The sequence below is a fragment of the Argiope bruennichi genome, chromosome 4, assembly GCF_947563725.1.
Source record: "Argiope bruennichi chromosome 4, qqArgBrue1.1, whole genome shotgun sequence".
Taxonomy (NCBI): domain Eukaryota; kingdom Metazoa; phylum Arthropoda; class Arachnida; order Araneae; family Araneidae; genus Argiope; species Argiope bruennichi.
This window is the reverse complement of record NC_079154.1, coordinates 72876046-72903782: the sequence shown is the minus strand read 5'-3', so window position 1 is coordinate 72903782 and position 27737 is coordinate 72876046. Positions and strand designations below refer to the sequence as shown.

General features: G+C 26.7%; 1 protein-coding gene across 3 annotated transcripts; it reads left to right on the top strand.

The window, feature by feature from the left end:
* Positions 1-3981: 3981 nt before the first annotated feature.
* Positions 3982-25814, top strand: LOC129967121 (eukaryotic translation initiation factor 4 gamma 3-like). Of its 3 annotated transcripts, XM_056081803.1 has the most exons (13): positions 3982-4157; positions 9661-9764; positions 9848-9925; positions 11504-11641; positions 13605-13811; positions 20538-20651; positions 20961-21025; positions 21427-21598; positions 23820-23918; positions 24078-24231; positions 24328-24422; positions 25269-25390; positions 25480-25814. In XM_056081803.1, exons 3-13 carry the CDS (start codon positions 9923-9925, stop codon positions 25499-25501), a joined length of 1191 nt encoding a protein of 396 aa, XP_055937778.1. In that variant the 5' UTR covers positions 3982-4157; positions 9661-9764; positions 9848-9922; the 3' UTR covers positions 25502-25814. The 3 variants fall into 3 exon arrangements, with proteins under 3 accessions (XP_055937778.1, XP_055937779.1, XP_055937780.1); XM_056081804.1 differs by lacking the exon at positions 9661-9764; XM_056081805.1 differs by lacking the exon at positions 9848-9925.
* Positions 25815-27737: the final 1923 nt, after the last annotated feature.

Genomic DNA, 27737 nt, shown 5'->3' with positions numbered 1-27737 from the left:
TGACCCATACTATGAAAGAATTAACAGTAATAAAAATAATTAAATAAACTGGAGATCTTTTTTTTGTCATATAAAAGAGAAAAGAAAAAAGAATCAGAAAACGATGCATTAAGTTGTATAAATCTGTGCTATATTTTGTCTGTCAAATTTACAAGCTAGCCATCGCACTCACGTTTATTAGTTCCGTAATAGACATCAACACAATACTTCAGATTCCTGATTACTATTGACAATAAATATCCTTTTTGTGAACGCAAATATATAAATGTCCATTGATATCATTCAATAGCTCTCCACACAGTATTTCAAATATGCTTTAAAACTGCTTAAGTCTGTTTATTTCGTCGGTTGTACATAACTATTTTTCTAACTATAACTAAATTTCTATTTTCACCTTGCCTCAAATCATTTTTAAAATAATATTTTTTTTACCGGCACCACTGGCCTTAAAGTTTTGTTTTATTTTCTGTAATTTTTCTCCGGTTATCTAAGAATTTAAAACACTTATTTTCGGGAATTTGGAAGGGATTTGATTTTATCTGTACTTGTAGATGTAATTTCCATACAAGGATGCATATATATACCATTCGTAGTGTTTGGGATATTCAAATTACTATTGACTTTTGAGAAAATATGCTCAGTTTATTTAAAAATATATTGTGTATATTTTTATTTTTTGCTTGATCTACGTAAAAATACACTGCATTTAATTGTCGATCGCGATGATGGAGCTTCCTTCTAAAGAGGCAAGCTCGCATCACTAAGCCGTACATTATAATATCATTTAGTAGCACGTTTTCAAACCACCAAGAGCTTTCATATGTGTTAGTTGAATGCATAAAATGACTGCTATATGTTTATATTATTTTGAGGATGAATATTAATACTTCCATCTACTGAATTCCATAAAAAAAGTTTCGTGTTATCATTTTTATAACTCTATGAGCCCTAACTCGCCCGAGATTGCCCCGTCCAACAGGGACCTGACTCGGCCGCTTTGAGGCGTTTAGTTGAATTTAAGAGGTGAAAGGTATTTCGTGACGACGCACCATCAATGTCAAGGTCCGCTAACCTTGACATTGATTGATGCGCTTAAATTTGTCGCTTATGGTATAATACCATTTGTTATAATTTAAATTTTAATGCAGTTGTACATCGTATCTTACTTAGCTATTATTTTATTGTAAAATCAAATTAATCTTTTCTTTATTCTTATGAACATAAAAGAATATATACATTCATTTAATGGCAATGCAGCAAAAAATTTAACCCATAAACAAATTGTGTAAAAAGTTCAAAGCCTAAGTCCTTTTACGATAAACTTGCAGAATAGTGTAGTAAAATAAGACTATTAATGAAAAAAAAATTGAAAATTTTATTACAATAAAAATCTTATTTTTCTGGAGGTTACGAGAAGCAAACATAGTATTCGCAACATTTTAGTGAATGCTATGAAGAAATGTGGTATAGTAAAAATTAATAAAATTGCAGAGTAAATAATTAAGATTTTAATCCATTAGTGGTTATAAAATATTCTAACAATACTATTTTTTCGAAACTATGAAATCAAATCAGTTCTACTTATTCTTAAAAATGCACACACACACACACACAAAGATACAAATATTTTAATAGCAGAACAAGAAATAAATTAACTCCATATAAAAATTATACAAATATATACATTTTTTTTTGTTTGTTTGTTTCAAGAATTAAATCTTTCTCTCTAATTTCGAGAAATAATTTTACAATTAAATGTAATAAACATGTTTTAATAAGTTTAAAACAATTTTTAAAAATTCATGAGATGGGACACATTTAATTTTTAACAACTAGAACCTTATCAAAGCAAAAATTATAAATATTTTTTTTACGTAAGTTTTATGTAGTATTAATGAAACAATTGAAAAACGATTGCCAGTTCCCACACAGATTTGTTGCGTTTTGATACTACAAGGCAATTTTAATTTTTCTCAGAAATCTGGAAAAAGAAGGATCTATTGTTCTCACACAGCGAAAATTCGACGCGATAAGCAACACTGACACTGCTTTCAGGTGGCTGGGAATTAATTAGTATTCCTACTGGGTGGAAAATCTGCAGAAGGGGAAGGTAATATCGTTACAAAATTTGTGACACTTAAAAGTAGTAAACAATGTAGGAAATGGAGAAATTCAAGTTTAAAAAAGTCATATTTCAGAGCAATCCATAAATATATTACGCCATCCATCCTGAAAAATTAGATTTAAAACAGACATTTTTAAAAAAAGTCTATATTTTTTCAAAATACTTTTTAAAGAATAAAAAAAGCATGTAAAAGGAATATAAAATTAATTATTCTTAGAATAATACATTTATCTAATGGTTTTTTTTCTAATTGTATAGTAGAAATGAATGATTTTATTTTAAAAAATCATGAAATTACTTCCATAAAAGTATGTATTTTGTATGAGAAATATTTACACGATAACATTTTTTTTCAAAATATATTTGACAAAAAAGAATACAAGACCTCTTTGTTGTATAATACGTAGAAAATAATCAACTTTAAAAAAAAGAGAGAAATTTTCTTTTCACTTTATTAATATAAAATTGATCATTCTCAGGTTAATGCACCATGAAACCTCATGATAAATACTAACAATGCTTCGTTGTCAATAACAGAAAAAATGAGATTGAATTATCAAAAACTGCAATTAAAAATTCAAGTAAAATGAATTTCATGTTTCCTCAGAATTGATATTTTTATCCTGTAGTACTAAAAAACGTATTGGGAAAAAAAATATTTTATTCAAAATGGTTAAAAATTTATACACGATCGATCATTCTTAGGTGAATGTACCAAAAAGACACCGAAGGAGTCATTCGATTTCAATTTCATGTACAATATTTATGTAAAATCTTAAAGTTGGCAATAGGCAAAAATGTTGTAAGTGGAAAAGGAATAAAAAGAGTAGCGGATTCCCTTCAATCTAAAACTACAAAGGAACAACTCTCCATATTGACATTACTCTATCAAAACTTAAGCGGCCTGAGCCGACATCTCTGGAAGAAAAGAAGGGGTATTGGCTGATCCCCGATCCACCATAGATAAATTAATCCAAATAGATAAATTAATTCAATCACATGTTAATTAAATTAATAAATTAAGTATTAATTACAATTAATAAATCTGATATTTGATACTAATTAATAATTTTTAATTAATAATATGATTGAAATAACAGATATTTGGAACAAATATTTAAAAATAACAATAGCAAAATTATTTGTTATTCACAAAATCATGGATTATGCATTTCTATTTGACAATGCGTTATTTCATGAAGTTCATTTCTAATTGCCTGAACATGACTCTAATGGCATACATTCCTTTCACTCTGCAGGCGCCATCTATTGGCAGAATATAGAACTAAAGTGAACATTTTTAAAAAATGCCTTTTTTTTTAATTCAATTTTTTAAAAATGGTTTATTTCAATAAATAAATTAAATTAATAATTTTGAAAAAAATTAAAATTAAAAAGTAAGCTGAAATAGATAAATTAATTGAATCACACGTTACTTAAAATAGTAAATTAAGTATTAATTGCAATTAATAAATTTTATATTAAATAATTATTGATAATTTTTTTAATTAATAATATGATTGAAATAACAGATATTTGGAATGATTATTTAAAAATAACAATAGCAAAATTATTTGTTAATCAAAAAATCGTGGATTATGCATCTCTACTAATTAAAGTAAAAATTCTGTTAAAACAGTTTGATATGTTACATAAACATCTAAAGTTGCTCACATAAAAATATGGTCATTGTTTTTTCTCAGTATTCTTAAATCGCAAAAAAAGAAAGAGAAGAAATAAGATTTTTAATCCAGAAGTTGAATGCGTTCATTTTAAGGTATTCGGATTTAATAAACATTCAAAACAAAATTTAAATGTATAGTAAGTTCACTATTTCAGTATCATAAAGTGGCAACATTTTCATGACATGCTGATTTGTTTTTATTGACGAAACGTTGTTTTAATTTTGAGTTTCGGAGGTCATTCTAAATTTTAAGCGAACTCATGCAGATTATTTAAATAAATAAGCTATAACTAAACAAATTTTAGTTAATTAACTTCATTACTTTTTCCTGTTTATTTCATTGAACCCGTAAGTCTTATTTGCACTGCATTTGCTTTCTGATGAATGAAACTAACTTAAGATTCTTAAAAAATTTGTATTTATGCCTCAAATCTTGCATTTTTATACTTCAGAAACGATTCATATTGAAGAAAGTTAAATTTTTCATCAGTTTTTAAGGAGAGGAAAAAAATTAAAGAGAGTAGAATAGCTGTTTTTGATATTAAGTTGTATATGAGAAAGCATATGATGCAATAAGTTTTCTTATACTGCATCCGTTTGTTAAAATTGCGATTATTTTTCAGTTTTATTTTATCTGAATCTCTTTTAATATCGATTTTAACAAAAAGTGCATGTCATTGTTCACCTCATTAGATTATTAATTGCTCTATATAAAAGTAGCGATACAGATTTTCAGGTCCTTTTGAATGTGAGTTTTAAAAAACAAATGAAAGCCAGTAATATTTTTTTGAGAAATAAGAAATCAATATGTTTTGTTTTTGATATCCTTCATTCCATTCTTATTAGTTAGTTATATTTCACACATAATTGTACTGTTCTATTTTTTTAAGCCACAGGTGTGAAAATTTGTTTAAAGAGTAGAGGAATGTAGTTTTTAGAAATCAATGTGCAATCGAGATTTTTGATTTAAAAAATCATAGCTCTTTAGTTAAAGATTTATTGAAACCTTTTTTGTCTTCAATTTAAATAATAAGAATTTTTTTATTATTATGTTAATAATATTAAAAAGCAAAAGTGCAGTTATGTAACATTGCACTGTACTTAACAAAAGAAATGCGTACTAAATTATTGCTAAGAAATGTTTTATAAAATTTTGCATTATAGATTTTTATTTTTATTTATTAAGATATATTTTTCTTTTATTTATTATGATAGTATATTTCAGCTTTATAAATTATTTTCACACAATTTTAAATTTTCTATATTATGCAGAAAGAAGAATTTGTTTTAAATATAATCATCATTTCGGTAATAAATAATTAAATAAATTTGATTATATATTTTTCTTAAAATTCCGCATATAAATGCTCAAATGAAAGTAGAAAACCTGTAACAGACCAATATTTTCCCATGAGAGTAGAAAATTCTATGCAAGATATGTGGCATTAAATTAATAAACATTATGTTTGAACTTTTAATGTCATATTTAAACATTTGTGTTTCATTTATTTTTACTACATAAACAAAATGAAATATTTTAGATATGAAATTTTAAAGAAATTCTTTATTTATCTAACAAATATAATGGGTACCTATTCATTAATTACATGCTATTAGCAAACTTTTGAACTTAGGCTTATATTTATTTCATAATCCATAGACTAGTGTAACATTTTCTGCAATTTTCTTGTTGTTGTTGTAACAATTTGAAATCTGTTTTGATTTTAAATAAAAATGTCATAAAGTTAAAGTGATTTTTTGGGGAAAAATATAGTTATCTCTATAATATATATGTTGTATGTGATCAGAAAACATTTATAAATGTATACATTCATGAGAGAAACTTTTATATGGATGAAAAACTATTTAAACTATTTTTTAATTTAATGGTGCATCATCTGTTCCATTGTATTTATAATTTTATAATTGAATTTGTTGAAAAGTTAATTTAGTATAAAGTTAGTTTTTGAAACAGGACTAAAAATTTGATGAAGTTCATCACTAAACGTCTTACAGTTTTGAGTTATTATTTATGATAGAAAAATTATTTTCAACATTCTTAGAAGTGTAAGAAGTATCTTATGCATAAATATGTTTAAATGTTTGGTTATCTGTAATCAGTCTTACTTTCAGTATTCATCTGTCTGACCCTGCCCCTGGCAGTAGTAGGTACTGGCCTGTAGTATATTATTTTTACTTCTCTTTCTTTTTTGTGTATGTGATATACATTTCTTGACATCTGTATGGTAACAATACCATCACTTCACATATTGTTTTCTAGAACTGAATTATTTTATAAAAAATAACATGTAAATGCAAATTGACAGATTATAGATATATTATAATAGTATATTTAAGAATTATTCTTGATAAGGTTGAGTTTTCTGAAGAAGAAATTGATCTAGCTAGTGAAAATGAACCTGACAATGAAGCAAACTCTTTTCTTGACAATAAAAGTGAGTCTGAGCAGAATGATCGGATTTGAGAAAATTTTGGTTCAAAAGAAAGTATTTTTGATAGAAAAAATAAAATAGTTTTCCAAAATGAAAAACCAAATCAAAAAGTGAAAATATATCTTCAAATAATAACTCATTTACCAGGACTGAAAAATTTTGCAAGTAATGTAACAGAATCCCTAAAAAGTTGAGAATTGTTTTTTACCCCTGAAATCATATAATACCTAGTAGATTAGATAAGTATTTGTATTTAGAAATTACTGATAAATGATACCAGAGATTGAAATGTCAAGAAAATTAATGAAGTGAAAATTAGAGTTCTTTTTAAACTTTTAAATCTGTGTAGCTTACTTAAGTCATCACATACAAATGTCCAAGATTTATGGGCTGTTAATGGATCAGGCATTGAAATTTTATGGGACACAATGCTGTATAAAAGATTTATTTTTTCTACTCTATACTTAAGATTAGATAAGGTGGTCAATCATAAAACGTGAAAAAAAAGTGGACATATTGCCAACTGTGAGAGATTTTTTTCCTACTTTCAATGAAAATTGCACTTATATCACTATAAATAAAAAATTAGAGAAATTTTGAGGGCATTGTTCTTTTTGTTAATATGTATTCAGCAAAGTATAAAATCAAAATTTTTGAAGATTCCAACATTTTTTACTGCTATAATATGGAGATATATGCAGGACAACAACCAGAAGATCCTTTCAGGTTCCTAATTTGAAATAACAAAATGCTTGTGAGCTCCTTTATTTGAATTAGGAAGAGGTGTGGCAGTCAATAATTGATATATGAATTATTGGCTTGTGTAAAAACTTTTATCAAAGAGTCTAATTATTGTGGAAATAATGAAGAAAATCAAGGTTAAAATTCTACTCGAATTCATACAAATTAAAACTGGGAAAGCTTACTTTCTCATATTCTGATTTCAAAGGAGCATGACTCAAGTATTATATGTGCCTAAGAAGTTAAAGATGCATAATATTGTCATGTTCACCATTAAGGAAAATGATGATAAGAAATTGGAAATTACTCAGTTTTATAATGCAATAAACGGAAGTTGCTGGCACTGTTGATGAAATGTCATCATTATATTCAACTGCTCGAAAAACTAATAAGTAACTGAGGGTAATTTTTATTATTTATTAAATGTTGCCATAATAAATGCCCTTATTGCTCTAATGTCAACGAAGATCCCTTGCAATATACAAGTGCAAGAAAATTTCTGAAGCAATATGCTTTATCTCATAGAGTCGCACACAAAGATCAGAAAAAATAATGAAATGCTATAAACTACTCCATGAAAGCATGAATGAAGCCTCTTCTAATGAACCAGTAGAGAACTCATGAAAAAGATCAAAATGCTAGGTGATGTGTTATATGTCCAAAATCTAGAAACAATAAATCAACAATTTCTTATGTAGAATGTGATAGTTTCACTTGTAAAAAAAAATTATTCTTCTTGTGTTTGCCAGAAGTGTATGTAGATTTAAAAGTCCTGATAAAGACATATGATTTTTAAAGTGTATTTTCTTATTGAATTAATATACTTTTGTTTACAATCAAATGATTTCTTTTTTTTTTTATTTATAACATATTTTATTAAGAAAACTAGATTGGGTGACCCATTCACCCTGTGTGATCTCCAACATTAAAGTCAGGTGCATGCCTTCTGCTGATTTAATTTATTTCAAATTTATGAGAAAAACTTTTCCTAAAGTGAATCGAAAATTTTATACCAAGCATTGTTTGTTTATTAACCTACCATTAGTAAAAAATGCAAAAATTGAATAATTTTCATGGCAGATCATGATAATTTAAAAAATTAAGGTAAATAATGCAAAAGCTGCATTATTAGCTAGGATTTCACAACAAGAAGATGAGAGAGAAAGAGATACAAAGTGATTAAGAGAAAGTATCAGTCTCTTAATTAATGTTGACTATCAATAATGAAAAAAAAAAGAAAAAACAATCTGCATTTAAAGGTGGAATAATATTGAGTGATGATGGTGTCGTGTTTGCATTACCATGGAAAAAGAGGTGCAATAGCTTCTGAGGGTAAAGACCCCTGAGCACCCAAGGGCAGAAGTCTGATTTCTGGCTGATATGAAGATGACATTCACACACTCGCTTGCACAACCCCTTTTCACATTGGAGCTCTTTCACACACCTCACAAATAGAACTCAGGGTGAAGAAAACCATGCCCAAACCAGGACTGTAACAGTTAGTGTCTTTATAGAAAGGAATTTTGTCTATTTATTGATCTTTGTGAAATGATAAATATTTTACTTCTAGAATTTTCTGTGTAGAAATTACTCTGCAGAATTTAAACTAGCATTATTGGAATGATAGAATTTTGAACTTTAAAACTGTTTGAAAGTAATTTTTGTACAGCTATTTGTTCAAATTGGTGAAAATAGTCACTTAGAATAATTCTTAAATAATAATAATAAGAAGAAGAAGAATTAATGAATCTCAGGTGCATATCTCAAGAATTCCAAAATATACCTGTACTCTATGTTCAAAGGTCATATTGCCAGTAGACAAACAGCCTTTCATCATAATCAATATTAGAAACTGATATACAGTTCAACTGGAATCAATTGCAGAGATAATAAAAGAATAGAAATCTATTAAGTTTGGACTTCTTAAAAATACTACCTTTTATATATATATATATATATATATATAGTGATATTTTTAAATCTAATTTAAACAATTAATTTCCTTTTTTTTTTATCTTAATTTAACCCATATTAACTTCATTCTAAAATGGTATCTTACTTGATCCATTTCCTCTTTTTTTTTTTTTTTATTTAATTAATTCTACATGAGCTCCATAAAACTGCTTTAATCAGCACTTTCACATGCTCCAAGTGAAGGAATAAAAATCTGTCAAGCTAAGCAAATTCTTTTTAAAAAATACCTATATTTCCTTTTCCAAAGTCTACATTTGTCAAACAATCCCTATCAGAATCTCATAGTATAAAATCATTTTTTTTTTTTTTTTTGTCATGGACTGAAATATCTTTTTTTCCTTTTTGCTTGTACATAAATTATGCCTCCTGGGGTGGAATAAAACAGAAGCTTTAAAATTTCAAAAGTGTCTTCTCTCTTTAGTCACGAAACTGCTTAAATAATATGTTTTTACATTATATATATATATATATGATAAATCTTTTTTCATGTTCATATTTCTACATTAATACTTTTAATTATAAGTCATAATAATTTTCATTTTTTACAAGTCTCATTAAACTATTGATTTAGTAATTTTTATTTGTATACTGTTAATTGTGTAAAATAATAATCTTTTCTCGGTGTTAATATAGTTAATTTAAATTGTTTTGTATGACTCAAAATACATATTGAAACATTTCAGGATAATTATGCATCAGTAAAGAATAATATTAGCTTCAAATCTCTTTTGAAAGACAAGAATCAAAACACCAAGCAAACTAACAGATTGAATAAAAAAAAATATTAGTAAGTTACTTTTTTAGAATCACAATGTATTTATATATTATTTATTTATAGTATGTTATAGTTCATATCCTTTTTGTTTTCAGGTGAGCATCTTGATTTAACAGAAAATACCCTCATATAACAAAGGCATCTCCCTCAATAGCATACATTCTTGCAGAATGGTTAGTTTCATTAATGAATTTTTAACTGGTACTAATTTTTGAATCATGTTTGCTGCATTTTAGAAATTTAATAATAATAACAAGTAATTTTAAACTAAGCTTATTTTTTGAAAGAAAAAAAAATAATATATTTGACATTAAAAATTTCCTCCTTTAAGATTGGTTGCATACCTTTCAGGGGGGTGGGGAGGTAGGACATTAATGTCCTCCTTTGCATTAATCTCTTTAAAAAAATGTTTTTATGAAGTGCAGAAGTTAAAAAAGAAAGAAAAGAATATTTATTGAATAAATATTGCTTGAAATTAATATAATTAGAATAAATTTTGCTTAATATGATTTTTCTTAATATAATCATGTTTTATGTTATCAAACTCTTTTGGTCGTGAACCAATGTATTCAAATTTGCACAAAAGTACTCATTTAATGTAATTGCTTCATCTCTTAATATTATCAGATTTGAAGAGAATTTATTACTTTCATTTTAAGCCAACATTAATGATAGGCATTCATAGAATTTGTAAGGGAGTCATTTACTCCCTGGGATGGCAGAACTGCCTTCCTTACACTTTATTTCATCATGATTGGTTTAAATAGATAACTACACTTATAAACCTTTTGTTACCTGCGATTGAATTAGGAAAGAAAGATGTATAAAAAAAAATTTTTGAGTGTTTAAGACAAAATTGAAATCCTTAGTAGATATGAAAGCTTGCCACTAATGAATCTTCACAAAATTTTGAAAAATAGGTGGTTTTGAAATCAAGATTGAGTTCAGATAGGTGGTTTTGGGATAAAAATTCTCATTAATTTTTTTTTTTAAATTGATTTTGAGTTATACATTTTTACATCCCAAATAATACTTGTACCAAATTTGTTAGCTTAAGTCAAGCAGGCTTTCTGTAGAGTGCCAAAACACACACACACATTCTTTTTTATTATTTTTAGTGATTAGACTCTTAGTGTAGAAAAGTAAACAAATTAGATTTTTAAAAATATGAGCCTTATAAATAATTTCAAACTATTCTGTGTATTTGTAGCTCTAATGGACAAACCACCTCCTACAAAAAGACCATGTTATGAGTCTTCATGTCCTAAATATTCATATTTTCAGTCCTTTTTTTGATTTTCTATAATTACTTGCCATAATTGAATGTTGTAATGGGGAGGGGTGCTTCAGCATCTAGCCAATTTTCTGCCAATGACAACTCAGGTAGCCGCCTGTTTTTAGGTATGCAGAAAAGACAAATAATGAGTATTTTCTTTTTCAAAATAAAATAAAACTTGAGAGTGAAAATATTTTGTGACCTAGGCATTACTTACTTTTTTTTTTTTTTTTTGTGCTGCTCCTTAGAATAAATGCTTACAACTAAATTATATATTTTAATATAAAAAAGAATTTTATCATTCCTAATTGTATTTAAATTTTTGATGTATGATCATTCTTTGCTTAATATGTAGCATTCATGCATATATGTGATAATTAATGTAGTGCCAATCATTTAGTTATTTTAATTCATTGTGAAGAAACATTGTCATGTTTTAGTAAAATGATGGCATTGTTATTTTTTTTATTTACAGTTAAGCTCTGTAATGGCCGGAGAAAAGGAAGCATCTGAAAAGGCTATGAATGTTACATCTCCTCTTGGCCAGAGACTTAACTTTAATGCATCTGAAAACGTTTGGAAGCTATCTAGCAGAAGTCAACAAACTATAGAAGTAATAAACTTAAGTTGCCTTTTAAAAAAGTATCTATATATATATTTTAGTTTATTAAACTTTTTTCGAAGAACTATATTTTAAAGAAAATTTTTACCTTAAAAAAACACATGGGTGAAGTTGCATCTCCTGCAATATATATTTTCCCTTTAGATTTCTGACAAGGAGTAAAAAAGAATGGATAAGATATGTCCCACTGCTTCTTAAAAGATATGTGTATTCTTCAAAAATATTTTATTATTCATGTTACTATTTGTTAAATTTTTGATGTATGACTGTTTGTTCAGTTTGCTTTGGGGTATAAGCTCATTTTCTTCAAATACCTGGAAACTTCGTATAATGTGACAGTCAGACAGTTTTATAATCATCTCTTAAACCTGACACTTCTATAGTACTTTGATGGACTTCATCCTCTTTGAAAGCTTCATAACAAAGTTGGCGACTTGTATTTCATCAATAAAATCACTCTGTGCTCTAGTGTTTTTTAGAAAGAAAGAAACAGAAATTCTTTGTCAGTACAAGTGTTTGTGGTTATTCAGTTCTGACAAAGAAACTGGACATAAAAGCTTGTTATTAGACTTAAAATTCAGTGGAAAGTATAAATGAAAAAGGCCTCTTGTCCCCAGTTATAAATTAATTCAAGTGTGTGACATTTTAAATACAAATTCATCTGTATTTTTTTTTTTTTTTTTTTGCAAAATAGTTTTATTTAATTGTGCTAATATATATATATTAATTTCATTGTATAGGTAGTCATTTTAAAATATCAGTTATTGACAATTTATAAGAAATCCATTAAAAAATGTATTTGTAAAATTAATATAAATTAATATTATTTCATGGAAACTAAAAGCTACTGATCCATAAAGTCATGTACTGCCCCCATTGGCCAACAAACCTTTGAAGAGCAGTGGAATATTTTTAATCATATCTTTTCAATTTCAGTAATTAATAAGAAAATTGCATTTTTGGTGACTGAATTTTTTTAAGGATATATTTCATTGAACCTTAAAGATTTCTTCTGTAACAAGAACGTTATTTTCTTTCGCAATGATAAATAAAGTTCATCATCTAAAAAGGCATAAATTTGAAATTTTTTAGACATTTTAATTCATATTAAATGTTATTGATTTTTTAAAAAATATAATAAACATTCAAATATCCTTCAAAATAATTTTTGTGGTTAAATGACTAAAACAAATTTATTTAAAGAAAGTGGAATGGAGGCAGTTCCAATGCTTTTTAAAAGGCTAAATAAATTTTGAACTTTGGTAACTAATTGGGAATATCATGTTTACCTAAGAAAGAATTGTTAAATTAGATGAAGCACTTGTATTAGAAATGAAAAGGAAAGGGGAGTATAAAATGTTAATCTTTTAATAGCAATAGTTTTATTTTTCTCTAATTGTATAAAATAAAAAAATAAATGAAGATTAAACTTCCCAAATGAATAAAAAGTTCTGCAAATAAAAATTAACCAAATGAAAAACTTGTTTTTCATTTGGTTATCTACATATGTAGTCTTCAAACAATTATTTGGTGCATAAGCTCATTATAATGTTTTGACTTTGGTTTTATGTAATTATAAATTTTGATCAAAAAGTTGTTTCTACTCATTTGTTATTTATCTCTATATAAAGACAATTATAGACATAATTTTTTATCCCATTTATAATAAATAATTGAAAATATCTTAAACTAAAATGTTAAAATAATATTTTTTTAGCATCTTGGGTACAAATTAGGAAAGGACATATGTTTAAGCAATAAATTGCCTTTATACTTCTCTTGGTTATTTCAATTAGTTTTTGATTTTAAAATATGAAAGGGTGTGTGTGTGTGCGTTTCCAATAGAGGAAATTTGCAATTATAAGAAATTAAAAAAAAAAAAAATTTACATTACATTAATATAAATATTAAGAAAAAGTAAACTTTAAAATAATTGCAGATATTTTATTTCTAGGAAAAGGAGACTCTGAGGAGGAAAGTTCAGGCAGTATTGAACAAACTAACATTTCAAAAATTTAAAATTCTCTTTAGTCAACTCAAGAAATTAAATATTGATTCATTAGAAGCAATGGATCTTGTTGTTGAATTGATTTATGAGAATGCAATATATGAACCTTATTTTTGTGTTCTGTATGCAAACTTGTGCAAACAACTGGCATCGGTAAGGAACATTTTATAATTAATTCTTGTAATTTTCTTTTAAGAAATTGTATTCAATCAGAATTTTTTTAAATAACTATCTTTTCAGAAATTATATGCCTTAAATTATTTTATTTCAATTATTTATATAGCTTACTTTAAAATAATATCACTATTATTTGAATATTAACTAAATATTTCTAAAATTTTAATCTGTGTTTCTTTGTTATTCTTTATATCTGTTTCAGTGATGAATCCAAGTAACCATTTTTCTAATATATAAACTTATTCTGAAGCAAAATAATATTATACTGCTACTGCTTCATAGGTGTAACATTTTAGTAGACATTGTAGTGATATAAAGTATAATTTTATTTCAGTTCATATTTGGTTTATTGAGTTTTATTATTGCAAGAGCCGTATTTGATCATACTAACCCAAATTCATATTTGAAAAGTCTTTTCCTTTTGCATTAATATTTGTATTCTAAATTTTCTAAACCAGAACTTCTTTTTATCATACACTGAACATTTTATTAAAGCTTCTGTTCTCTATTTGTTAATATGCAAAATGAAACCAGGAATAGTTTTTTTATTGTTATTTTTTTTCTGTGAAGAAGTACTTTTAATTAATTTAACTTTGAGTTTTCTGCTCTTTCCACTTTACTATTCATTTAAAATTATATTTTTTTAAATTATAATTATTTAAAATTATTCTCTTTAAATTCACTGAAGTTTGTTTTTTGACTAACATCATTATACATTTATTGCATAAGTAGCATCACAAAAAGCTGAAAGTTCTGTTTGTATAGTAGATATTGTAACAGTTCATTGTTTTTTTTTGCATCATTGATTTATGCATTACCCTTTTACGTGGAAATATTTTTAGTATTTATCGTTTCACATCAAAATAGTATTTTCTTTCATCTTTTTCATAAATAAGTTTTATTTTATGCTTCATAAATTTATCTATTTACTGGGAAGTCTTATGCGTGTTACTGAATATATCTGATCCTCTTGCTGCTTAATATTCTCATCTGATCCTGCCTTTGAAGGAGAATACGCAAATTTATTAGGCTATTTTCGTACAGATATTGTTTTCACTGGATTAAATATTTCATTCCACGATTAGAAATATCATGTGTTTTATTGCAGATATAAAAAATTTTTCTTCAAAATTTAAATCCTTTTCAATTATTTTTGAGTAATTCTATAATTTAAATGGACAAAATCTATAGTTTTTACCATAAAGCTATTCTATTTGTGTAATTAAAATGCCTTCTCTTTATATTTACAAACTAAAAGTATAATATCTTTTGGCTTTGAAGAAAAAAGTTTCATTCATGTTGCAGTTATATAATAATTCATTCCTCAACAAAATAATGTTACCTAATTCTTTTCTACTTATTTTAATCTGATAAACTCATCAGCTTTGAATACAATTCTCATTTTTTCCCGCTAGTCTACAATATCGCGACTTTTGAAAAGGATATGATCAAAATACAAATTTGCTAAAAATAATAATCAATAAATGAATAAAAATTGCATTATTGAAAAGCTTCTTTAGATGTTTCATAAGAAAGTTTAGATTATAAAAACATTGAAAAGTGATTAAAAATTGAAATTTTAAAAGTTATAAACATTAAATGTAAAAAAGTTCAGAATGTTTGCACATATTAAAAATAAATGTAATTCATATTTAATTGACTTTTTCCAATTTCAGAGAAAAGTGTTTTTTACTGTAAACTTTTTTTATAAGTGTGAAAGTTACTGTCTATGTAGATTATGTTTTTCTGTGGTAGAGAATGGGTGATTGACTAGTTGAAAAATTTTGACTTCTGTAATAAAAAATTTTTGGAAAAACAATAAATTAATTTTATCAATTAATTTATATGAACATGCTATTTTCATTAGTATCATTTCTATGATGTTACATGAATTACATTAGTTATCACAGAATCATATTTAATGTTTTATCACTCGACTTCAATGGCAATTTAAACATGCATATTCAACAACACGTCCTCCTTTTTATTTTCTTGTAACAAAGCATAAATAGCAGCATTTTGGTTTGCAAATTCTCTGTTATTTTTGATTGTATAAAATATATTGCATATTCATTTGTTGATTTTAATTAAGATTGGATATTATCCATCAAGATATATATTTATATTAGAATCTAGGGCCATGCTCCAAATAGGATATTAGAAAATATGAAATAGCTAGTCATCTCTGATGCTATTTTTGTCTTATCATCTCTTGATTATCATCATCAAATATAAGTGTTGGCTTTCTAAATTTATTTAAAAGCTAGTTTAAGCTAATAGCATTCTTTAAATGCATCACAGCTTTCATTTTCTGAAATCATCTCATAGAATATAGTTGCTGATTACATATGCAAGGAATTGGTGGAAAATTATTTAAGGAATGATAACACAACTAAGAATGAATGCAAAATCCAAAGATTACATATTTTCAGTGTGGCATATTGTATACTATTTTATTTCTGCCATTGTTGATTGTGCATAAATGGTTTGCAGTCCCTCCCCCCCCCCCCCCCCCCCCTTCTCAAAAAAAGGAGATGCAGAACGTAATTGAAATGTGTAAATGTTGAAAGTGGGAAACTGTGTTTTACGAGATTTGTAACAGAACTTTTCCTTATATAAGTGGTGACATCAATTTTTATGGTAATATAGTGCGAATTTCTGTTTATGGGATTTGCATTTGTCCATTCTGCCTTAAAAAAATAACCTGTCTTTAAATTCAGATGGTCTCTGATAGCGAGTTTGTCAGATGGATATTTCAAATGACAGTGGTGAAGCATATTTCCTTTGAATGTTGCAGTAGTTGCCTGTCTGAGAAAATGCCTGTTGCCTGAACATCTGATATTTATTATCCCTTTCTTCCAAGTGCAAGTACTCCAGTTATTGTTATTGATTATGTAAAAGAATATGTGGTTTAAGAGGATGGAACTGTAGCACTCGTAATTTTGGTCATGCTTTTTCTGAAATGTCACATATTCCAAATAATGGTTTAAATAGTTAAATTGATTAAAATGGTTTTCATGTACATTGGATTCTTTTTGCAGTTGCAGTTGAAATAGTGCAAGAAATATTTCACTAATCTCTACTAATCTCTTTAATTACAGATTTTTACTCCTATTTACATATATTTTATTTTGGACATGTAATTATTTATTTATTTTTTTCTTCCATAAAAGATTGCAAAGAGCACTTGGAATATATAACATTCTTTATTCTTTTAAAATAATTGCTACTTTAGCTTGAATACAGATTTAATTATCAAAAATTCATTAATTCTATGTTTGAAACTGACATGTCATTTTAGTACAAAGGCTTAAGATAAACACAAAGTCTTAGAATCAAGGACAGAATATATCCCTGTCTTTCTCGTTCTGTTTAGGACATGCAACTAGATTGTTGGCTTTGTCTTCTCATTTTATTTTTTTACAATATGAATAATATTGTGAAACATATGATTTTCTATTTTTTTTTTTTTTTTTAATGTTGAAATTCAGCTTTGAATTTAACTTAATACTCCTATACTCTGTTAGAAATGTTACCTTAGATTTCATTACAAATATTATTCTTGGTTTATGATTTTTTTAAAAATAGTTTATGAACTCCATATTAAGAAAGAATATCTTGAAAGATTTCATTTGAATTAATAGGAAGTTAAATTTCTGTAATTTTGGGATATTTGTTTATTTTTGCTTCTTATTTGCAATAGTTTTATGGAATTTGTTTAATTGATTAAATTAAACCTGATTGTGTGAGTTTCTTTTTTAAAACAAATCTGATAATTTAATATAATCGCGTTTTGATGTAGAATATTTATTGCCAGTATTTATTTATTTTTTTTTTCAAAATTATCTAGTAACTATATACACTGAAGTGCCATAAAAACTGGTACACCAATTTAATATCATGTAGAGGCCCCACGAACATGCAGAAGTGCTGCATCACGACCTGGCATGGATTCAACTCATTTGTGAAGATATTCTGTAGACAGTTCACACCATAAATCTTGCAGGGCAGTCCACAAAGTCATGAAAGTGCGAGGTAGTGGAGATCTCCTAAAGACATTACATTGCAAAACATCTCAGATATGCTCGATAATGTTCATGTTAGGGGAATTAGGGGGCCAAGAGAGGGAACAAAATTCTAAAGAATGCTCCTCAAGCCACTCGATAGCTACTGTAAATTTGTGGGTTGGTGCATTATCCTGTTGAATGGAACTGTCCATTCCGTTGGCATACAAACGGCATGAATAGATGCAGGGGGGGTCAGAAAGGATGTTAATGTACCACTGAGCTGGTCAGTGATCAGTATGACTCGTATCAGTGATATGAATCTAGACATATCAATGGTCCCATTTCTTACCAACTGGACACACCCCATACCATCACAGAGCCTTCATCAGCTTGAACAGTTCCTTGTAGGCACGAATGATCCAGGGATTCATGGGGTTTTCTTCACACCTGTAAGCGGCCATCCACCCGATACAATTGAAAATGAGACTCGTCAGACAAGACAACGTTTACCAATGATTAAGAGTCCAGACAGGCGCAGAGCTTTATGCCTCTAAGACAACGGTGATACATGGTCTGTGGCTGCGAAAGCCCGTATCAATTAGGGTACGCTGACACTTGTTGATGGGCCTGCATTCAAATTCACAGTAATTTGTGGAAGTGTCAAACGTCTATCTCGTGTAACGATTCTTTTCAGTCCGAGATGATCCCATTCTCTCAAGGTCTTTTCCCGAAATCACCGCTGTCGGAGATTTGAAGTTTTATCAGAAATCTGATATTCACGGTACACACTTAAAATGGTAATGCTCGAAAATCCAAATTTCATCACAGCTTCAGAAATGTTGTGCCTCATCTCTCTTACGCCAACAATTATTCCCGTTAAAAATCACTTAAATCTTGATAACTTGCTATTGTAACAGCAGGAATAGATGTAATAGTCTCCTCAGACACCTGTTGTCTTATATATGCACTGCAAACCATATCGCTTTACGCTGACTGGTTGAAAACCTCCAGTATTTGTATATAATCTTCTATACTAGTTTTTCTGGCTCATCAGTGTATATAAAAGGCTAATATGCATGTCAAAAAAAAAATCTCACTTACTACTTATTGTCAGATGGTAACAGTAAAATAAAATTAAAGTATCTGACAAATGTTTCAAACTGCTTCATTAAAGGCTTTTTTACTTAACTAATTAATGGAACTGCAAAATATTATTAGAATATGTAAAAGATATTAAGGTGCTAGAAACACGCATCAATCAAAGATTAATCAAGTGTGAAAATAGATTTAACTGTCATTAGGTGGATAATTGCTGTGAATTAATGGTAACTGATGTTTGCATTTTACAAAACTATTATTGCACAAAAATAATTTTTACGGTATCTTGAAATTCAAAAAATCACCTTTCTGATAATATTAATTTATTTCTCTCTCTTTTTAGAATAAACATGTAATAATTAATCTTATTATTATACTATTACTGTATTCATCTATGTTAAATTCGGAAGTCAAAAACCTTGAGTTCAAGAATTACTCTATTCATCAGTGTTAAGTTCGGAAGTCAAAAACCTTGAGTTCAAGAACTTCTTGACACTCTCTTCAAATTGACAAACCATATATATATATATATTTCTTTATTTTCAATCTTTTTTTTTTCTTTCAAATTTACTTTGGTTTCAAACTAAAATAATGTTATAGTGAAAAATTCTTCAATCAAAACACACTCAATTATATACTTTCACCAGTGTTAAAATTTATATTAAATAATTGCTTTCATTTTCATTTCTGCTTTACTTTTTGGTTATATATAGATTTTTCAATTTGAATTCCAATAATTTGTAATTAGATTTATTCTAATAAATTAATATCTTTTAGGATTTTCTGATTTACTAAGTGTATCTTTTTGTAAGATAGCATCAAATAAATTGTATTCATTGTATCAGATAGATTTCAATTAATAGTATGTCTGTTTTTGCTCTAAATTATTCATTTCATTGCAATTTATTATTAGTCTATAAATTATGCTTTTTATTCAAAGCTTTGTTTTATATGGTGATCAGTGCAGTTATAAATGTATTAAATATTGCAAAATCTGCATCATTTCAAGCATGCAGAATTTTTTTTCAAAATTAAAAATGAATGTATTAAAGTGAAATTGGAAACTTCTTTTAATTATAAAATTTTAAATAGCTGTTGCTATACTTTTTTAATCTTTTTTTTTAAGAATTGAAGAAAATAGCTTAGATTATTATTCTTTTGTTATTTTTTAGTCCGATTACTTCAAATAAATTTACTAATTATATAATATTTAGGATAATTTGTACAAATACCCTTAAATAAAAAAACATGTTCCGTATATTTTTACAGAAATTTAATTTTTTAATTTTTATCTTAAGTAAGTTAACTGATTGAATACCCAAACAATAAGAGCATCCTTGCTAAAGAATGAAAAAAAAAAAAAAAAGTGTAGCTTTGAAAATATTAAAATCTCTGCTACTATAACTAAAAAAAATAAAACAAAACATTTTTTTATTTATTTATTTTTAGAACTATTTCTATTGTTATCCATATTCCTCAGTCTTAATTTGTTTTGTATCTTTTACTTTCTTATAAAATAAAATTAGTACCATTCAAAATCTGCATTGAATTATTTATTTAGCTTAATTTTTTGTTAATAATTTTTTTTTTTTTACAGAAAATTCCTTTTGCTGGGCAATCTGATCAACCTTTTGACTTCCGCACCCTCTTGTTATCAAAATGCATAAGAGGATTTGATGAGAAATTCAGTAATTTTAAACAAGAGAATCAAGTATGTGAAATGTAAATTTTAATTTTCTACTTTATTAGTTAGTTTGATCCAATATTTCTCTATGATGTTTTTCACTTGTGATTAATTCACTTAAATTTAAATATTGTAAATGATTAATGTCATTGCTTTCATTTTTACTTGGTTTAATTTCAGAACTCTTAATCATTTCTACTATCAAACATATTTCAAACAGTCAGTAATCCTCTAGCAAATTTATGGTAAAAAGCGACTAGAAATATGAATTAATTATTTCCATATTGCTTAATAAATTTTGTGTTGTTTATTTTTATTTTTGTTATCTATCTTTAGGATCTTCAATCTCAAGATAATGAAGAAAGGATTAAATTGAAGGCTAGGTGGTTAGGAAACATGAGGTATTGCATTAACCTTCTGTATTTTAAATTTCTATTGTGGTTGAAAAAATAAATTTTCTCTTCATTAAGTTATAAAAAAAATATTCTAGTTGAATTATTTTGGTATGTATGATTGTATGATTTTTGTTTTAAGTAAATATACTATTGCAATTTTAAACAGATTAAATGTGCACATTTCAAATGTTTTCCTTTGAGTTTTAAAATATTTAATGTATTATCTTTGAAATATGAGAGTAAATGGAATCTGCAACTGTGAATTAGTAAAAATTTCTCATTCTTGTCTTAAAATAATTTTATTTATTTGTTTTCACTCTGATCAGTTAAATTAATTTGTGAATATAATGAATCAAGAAATTTTTTTGAAATTATCTTATCAAATGTTGAACTGATATTATTGCCAGGTTTATGGGAGAGCTGTATAAGTTCAATATGATCCAAACTTCTGTAATTCTGAGTTGTGCAGATATTCTTCTTAAACAAGAGGATGAGGATTCTTTAGAATGTTTCTGCTGGATAATAAAGACTGCAGGAAAGGAATTGGAAAATTGCAAGGATTTACCTGAAGAAAACCCAGTATGTTTCAATTTTCTATTGTTTAAACTAGTTTGCTGAATGTGAAAAAAAAAAATTAGAAAGATATTTATGTAATGAAATTACTCTGGTGAAAGTTGATGTTGTTGAAGAAAGATTAAAAGGGCCATGTGTTATATTCTGAGAATGACAGTAGCAAAACTTTGGAATTATAGATTTTAACTCAAAAAATGGATAGTGAAAAAAAAAATGTAATCAAAGAATTTTTGTATAAAATTATCTTTTTACTTGGATAACTTAATTAAAAGCACTGAAATTCTACCAATAGGGGTAATTTCAAGATGGCATTGTTGTAATAACTAATAAGAAATAATTCAAACAGAAAAAAATTATTATATACTTTTTTTTTCAGAATATCCTACTTTTATATAAATTTCTAATTAAATATAATTTTTATTAATTGGTATCTGTTTAAAACCATATGATGACTATCAGAATCATGGGATTTGAATTTTAGAGCTTCTGTTTTAATTATAAGTATATAATAACTGATCATTTCTTACATATTTGTAAATAATCAACATTTTTCTAGACTTTTTTTTTATTATCATATAGTTTTTGAAATTTATTTACAAAATTTCTAGTTGATATGCTATCACTGTACCTTGATAGTATAGGTATCAACCCTGAGACAAAAGGATGGCAAGTTCAGTGCTTAATTACATCAATGATCCATCATATATATGGACTGGATTCACATTAAATCAAACATTTCTCTGGTGTGATGTGAAATTTTGGAGTGTGGATGCTGCCCTCATCAAATTCAAAATTTTAAAGTCTGTTTCAAAATAAATTTTTTATTGCTTTAAAGCTAAATGTTAAACAAACTGAACTTGCAATTAAAAAGAAAGGCAGTAACTTCTGGATGGCCATAGCTCTAGCTTTCTTTATTCAAATATATTTTTATTGTATACTAGTTGTCCTTGACAACCAGAAATATAAGTTATATTAAATTTTACTAAGATATCTAAGATGTGCTGTCATTCCAATAATTCTGTCAAACTATTTGATATCAAAGCCATATTTTTAAAATCTTACTTATGATTTCATCATAAAATTCATATTTCTGTTTCATCTATTTATTGAATTTTTTTTTATAAATTTGCAAAATTTCATAGAATTATTCAATTAAAATTTCTCTTATTCACCATAATATTTTATTTCAATCAATAAATATATTTCTGGAAACCATTATGAAATCTAAATTTTATGCAATCCTTTGTTCCTACATATCATATTCAGCAAAATTATCTTCACATTTTAATCTTCTACAGTCAAGTCTGACCGAGTTATAAAGCTTTAAATATGATTGTTTTGAGGCAATCAACAATTTCGTTATTTTAGATAGTCAGTTTTAAGAATAATACAAGCACTGATTGGCATATATTTTTCAAAACGGTCAATGGAATGGTCAAGTCTAGAATCGTGCATTTTTATAGAAAAATTTCATTCAAATTTTTATATCTAAATCTGTTTTAATTGCAAAAGCGTGAATTTTTTTAATTAAATTTTTATAGGCTCAAGAATATTTCATTAAATATGACTGAGCAAAGGATCTGTATACGAATTCGTAATTCATCAGAAATTTATTGATTCAAGATACATAAAATATAATTATTTATTTCAATTAGTTAATTTTTTATTAGATGTATAACATCACAGAAAACTCTTTCTTGTGCATATTTTTTAACAATAATATCACATTTACTTTTTATTGAATCTCATACAAACACATATACTTTCCCATGTGTAGTTTGCAGTAAGAATTTACATAATCTTCTAGTTTACTTTTTTGTCAACATGATGGCTACATGCTGATAAAAACTAATTTTTCTCCCATAATCATAGCATGCTTATAGAGGCCAAATTTTATTTTCATTTTGCTTGAAATAAATTGTTAGAGAATATTTAAATCTTGTTTAAAACTTAATTTATAGTTTAAAACATAGAAGTGCTGCAATATTTTCAAAAGGTGCACATTCCCACTTTCCAGAGTATATATGGGCAAAGTTTGGTAGCTCTAGGTCAAATGGTCTGACTTGTAGAGTGATAGCACACATATATTCATCACTTTTATAAGTAAAGATACAGATAAGAATAAGTATGCATCATGTACTTGATTTTTTTCAATGAATGTGTGCATTCAAAATAACAAATTTTTTGTGAATAATTTACTACAAGAATATTTTATTCCTTTTTGCAGGTAGATAAATATTTTGCTCAAATTCAAAAGATCGTTGACAGTCGATTGACTAGTACAAGAATACGGTTTTTGCTTCAAGACATCATCGATTTAAGAGAGGTAAAACTCCTAATTTCTAGTTATGATTTATAAATCAAGTATATTCTCAAATTATTTCAAGAAATAGTAGAAGTATGAAAAATTCAATTGAGAAAAAAAGTTAACTTTTTACCTACTCTTGTTTCCTTTTTTTTTTTTTTTTTTTTTTTCCCCCATTAGAGTAATTGGATTCCAAGAAGAGCCGAGAATAGGCCAAGAACTATTGATGAAATACGTAAAGAAGCGGCCTTGGAAGCCCAAAAACAAATGCAAATGTATCATAAAATGATAGCTAGTAATGCAGCTGCTTGTAATGATCAAGTTGATACAACTTGTATGTATCTGGTTTTTTTATTATTATTATTTTGTTGTATAATTACATATTTTGATTATTTATGTTATAAGAAAGTCAAATAATTTTTCTTTATAGGCCACAACTCTTGCTTTTGCGATCATGAAAGTGATAATCCATCAGGAAGCACAAAAGTTAACTGTTCTGTCTCAAACACCTCCGAATTAGAGCCAGTATGTTTATGCATTTGTTTTATCTGACTTAATTTACATAGATAATTCACGAACTTCAACTATGTGTGTGCACGTGCGTGCATGCATGTGTGTGTGTGTGTGTTTTAAGCATCCTTGCTTAGTTAAAATTGATTGGTTTTGTTTAATAGAAGAATAGTCATATATGGATCTATTATCTAAAGGATATATGTATTTATGTTCTAGATATTAATTAATTATTATCTAGAATTAATTAATTGTTAGATATTAACAATGTAAGCTTAATCATTCATTGATATCTTAGGTACAAATTTAACTGTTAATTCATTGATCATCTTGAAATGAAAAATTATGACCTGTAACACTACAATAGCTACATTTTAATGTGAAAAAGAAATTTCATCTTTTTGCTTTTAAATTTTGGCATAATTAGATAGATAAAAAAAAGTGTTTGAAATTAAAAAGTATGCACATCTTTTTTTTTTCTTTTTTTTTTAATGAAAAATAAAAACAACAAATTTCAGTAATAGAGAGATAGAATTGGAAAGAATGTTTTCATATATAATTGCAAACCATTACAGCACGATTTCATATATTTTTATTGAAAATTGCTTTTTATATACTTAAACAAAATTGTTTAATAGTAACTAATTTCTTTTAATTAGATGAACATATATCAATCTTATCATTTTGAGTAGTAAAGTGAAACTTAAAATATATTTATGACTGCTCTTAATACCTTAACTTCTGCAAATTCATGTGCAATTTCATTTCATTTTACATTAATAATCAGTCCTATTTTTAAATATATTTTAGATTTAATACAAACAAGAATAGTTCTGTTAATAGAAAAATTTTCTATTGCAGCCTATGGAAATAAAAAATCTTATACTTGCTCGTGGATGGAAAGGAAAAAAGAAAAATTACAATAAAAGAAAATCTCAGAATACTAGAAATCAACCAGAAAACAGAAATGAGCCTGCAAGCAGGTAAGAATTACATATCTAGTTGTTGAATCTGTGTTATCTTTATATTATACACAATCCCATTCTTATTTTTTTTTTTAAATCTTTTTTAGTTCTTCCAGAAATGAGCTTTGACCTTTTGATGAGAGAATATCCATCACTGCATTCTTCTATACTGATTGAATCCTAGTCAACCTTTTCAGTTACATATTAAGTGCAAAAAATTTAAATGACACCATTTAAAATTGTCATTTTTTTTTTCTTTTTAAATTTTTTAAATGATGTTACCTACGTTCTGAAATTGATTATGGAACTTGTCAGTTATGTCAATCTATGATTAAAAGAAAAAGCATAATTATTTGTATTATGCTGTGTTTTAATCAAAGATATAAAAACTTATTTTTATTATTACTTTATTATTAAATATGACCTGTAAATTTTTGGTTTAATTTCTATAACAAGAAAAGAATTAGGTATGTTCGAATGCCTTTGTTTCATTTTGAAATTGCTGAAATTTGTAAAAAAAAAAAAAACTGAAATAAAGTTATATTAAATATGCTGTCTAGATTTTGTGTCATTTCCACATATTTAAAAACAGAATAAATAAATTGTTAAAATAGAGATGTTAATCTTGATTCATGCCTAATTATAGAGTTATTTTCTTACTATTTATTCCTTCTGGTTTCCTCTTTCCCGATTAGTTAATATTATTTTCTAAATTTTCCTTTTTAGAAAAATAAGATCATTTTATGTTGGTATACCTTTCTCTGCTTTTAATTATTATTATTTATTTTATTTTTTTTTTAACTGTACAAGTGCCTGAGATTGCTCCAAATTCAATATTGATTTCACCAAAGAACTGTCTAGTAAGTAATTTTGGTACATATTAAATCCATGGGACCAAATGTCCTACTGCTGATATATACATATTCTACCATTGTTGTACTCATATAAAGCTCAGAAATCTGATTGAGAAATGTCAGATGCTGTGTTTATCATCTGTCTTTTCAAAATTACAAGATCTATCACAAAATAGTTCTCATTTACTTCAAAAGATTATGCAAAGATAAATAAAACTGAATTTTTAACTGTACATAATTTTACAAATATCTACAATATTAAACACTGGCAAGTTACCTCAAGATAATCTTATATCTTTAAATGAGCAGTTCTTGCATATATATTTATTTCATGTATCTTGAAAATGGCTTACGATTTGCATCAAATTTTATATTTAGGTAAGGTTTTGCTTTTTTAAGTTTATCTATACATATGTCTTTCTTGAAAAAACGCGATTTCACACGCACCCCCCCCCCCCTCCAAAAAAACGCCCCCCCCCCCCCTCCACACACACACATTTTTTATAACTAACTTTAAAGTCCAAGAGATGGCGCTATCAATCCAAACAGACATCCAAAAATAATTTTTTTTTGGCTGACTAACTATTAAAAGACCAAGAGATGGCGCTACTAGTCCAAGCAGGCATCCAAACAGACATAGGTGGCCTTCCTGAAAATTCTATTTTACACGCACAAAAAAAAAAAATAATAATAATAAATTCTAACTTACTATTTGAAAAAGTTTATTCAAATTATTTCGTTTGTGCAAGCCGTGCAGTATAGTGGGCAGAACAACATGGCTAACCATTGTATTGTAGGTCCTCGTGTTCGAGTCCCGCATTTTGCTTTATTTTTTTATGTATTTATATTTAATATTTTTTTGCTTTTTAAATCTACCTGTATAGATGTCTTTTCTGGGGGAAAAAAATGCGATTTTACACACACACAAAAAAAAATTATAAATAACGATTAGAACCTTTTCCTATTTGCTCTAATGCCGACAGTGTCATATAATGCTATTTCGGATTCGATTTCATCATGGTAATTTGAGTGTAAGTTCAAAAATATAAGTAATAATAAATAAACTGTAAAATGAATATTGTTACTCTAATATAGCGAATTGCTTCGAATAACGTGTTTAACTAAGTGCATTCATGATTTCTTTATTTAAATAACAAGTTTCTATGTAGGTAAGATTGAAAGAGATACATATGTTATCAGTATGTGATTCGTGTCTAACTATATTGTCCAAAAAAATACGGTTTTGCAAAAAGAAAAACCTACCGAGTTAAGCTCGGCCTTCCTGGTACTAATTTTAATTAACAGTAATAAATTTGACCATGGAAGTTTTTCTTCGAATTATAATTTTCTGTGAGATTTTGTTAGCAAAAATAGGATGCTCGTTTCATATTGGGTTTTTCTTTCCATCCGAATGCGTGTACACAAACTGTTGATGATTCGATGTGAATAATCGGATGCGAACACTGTGAGTTGAATTACCCCGTTCGCAACGATTTATCACATGAAATAAA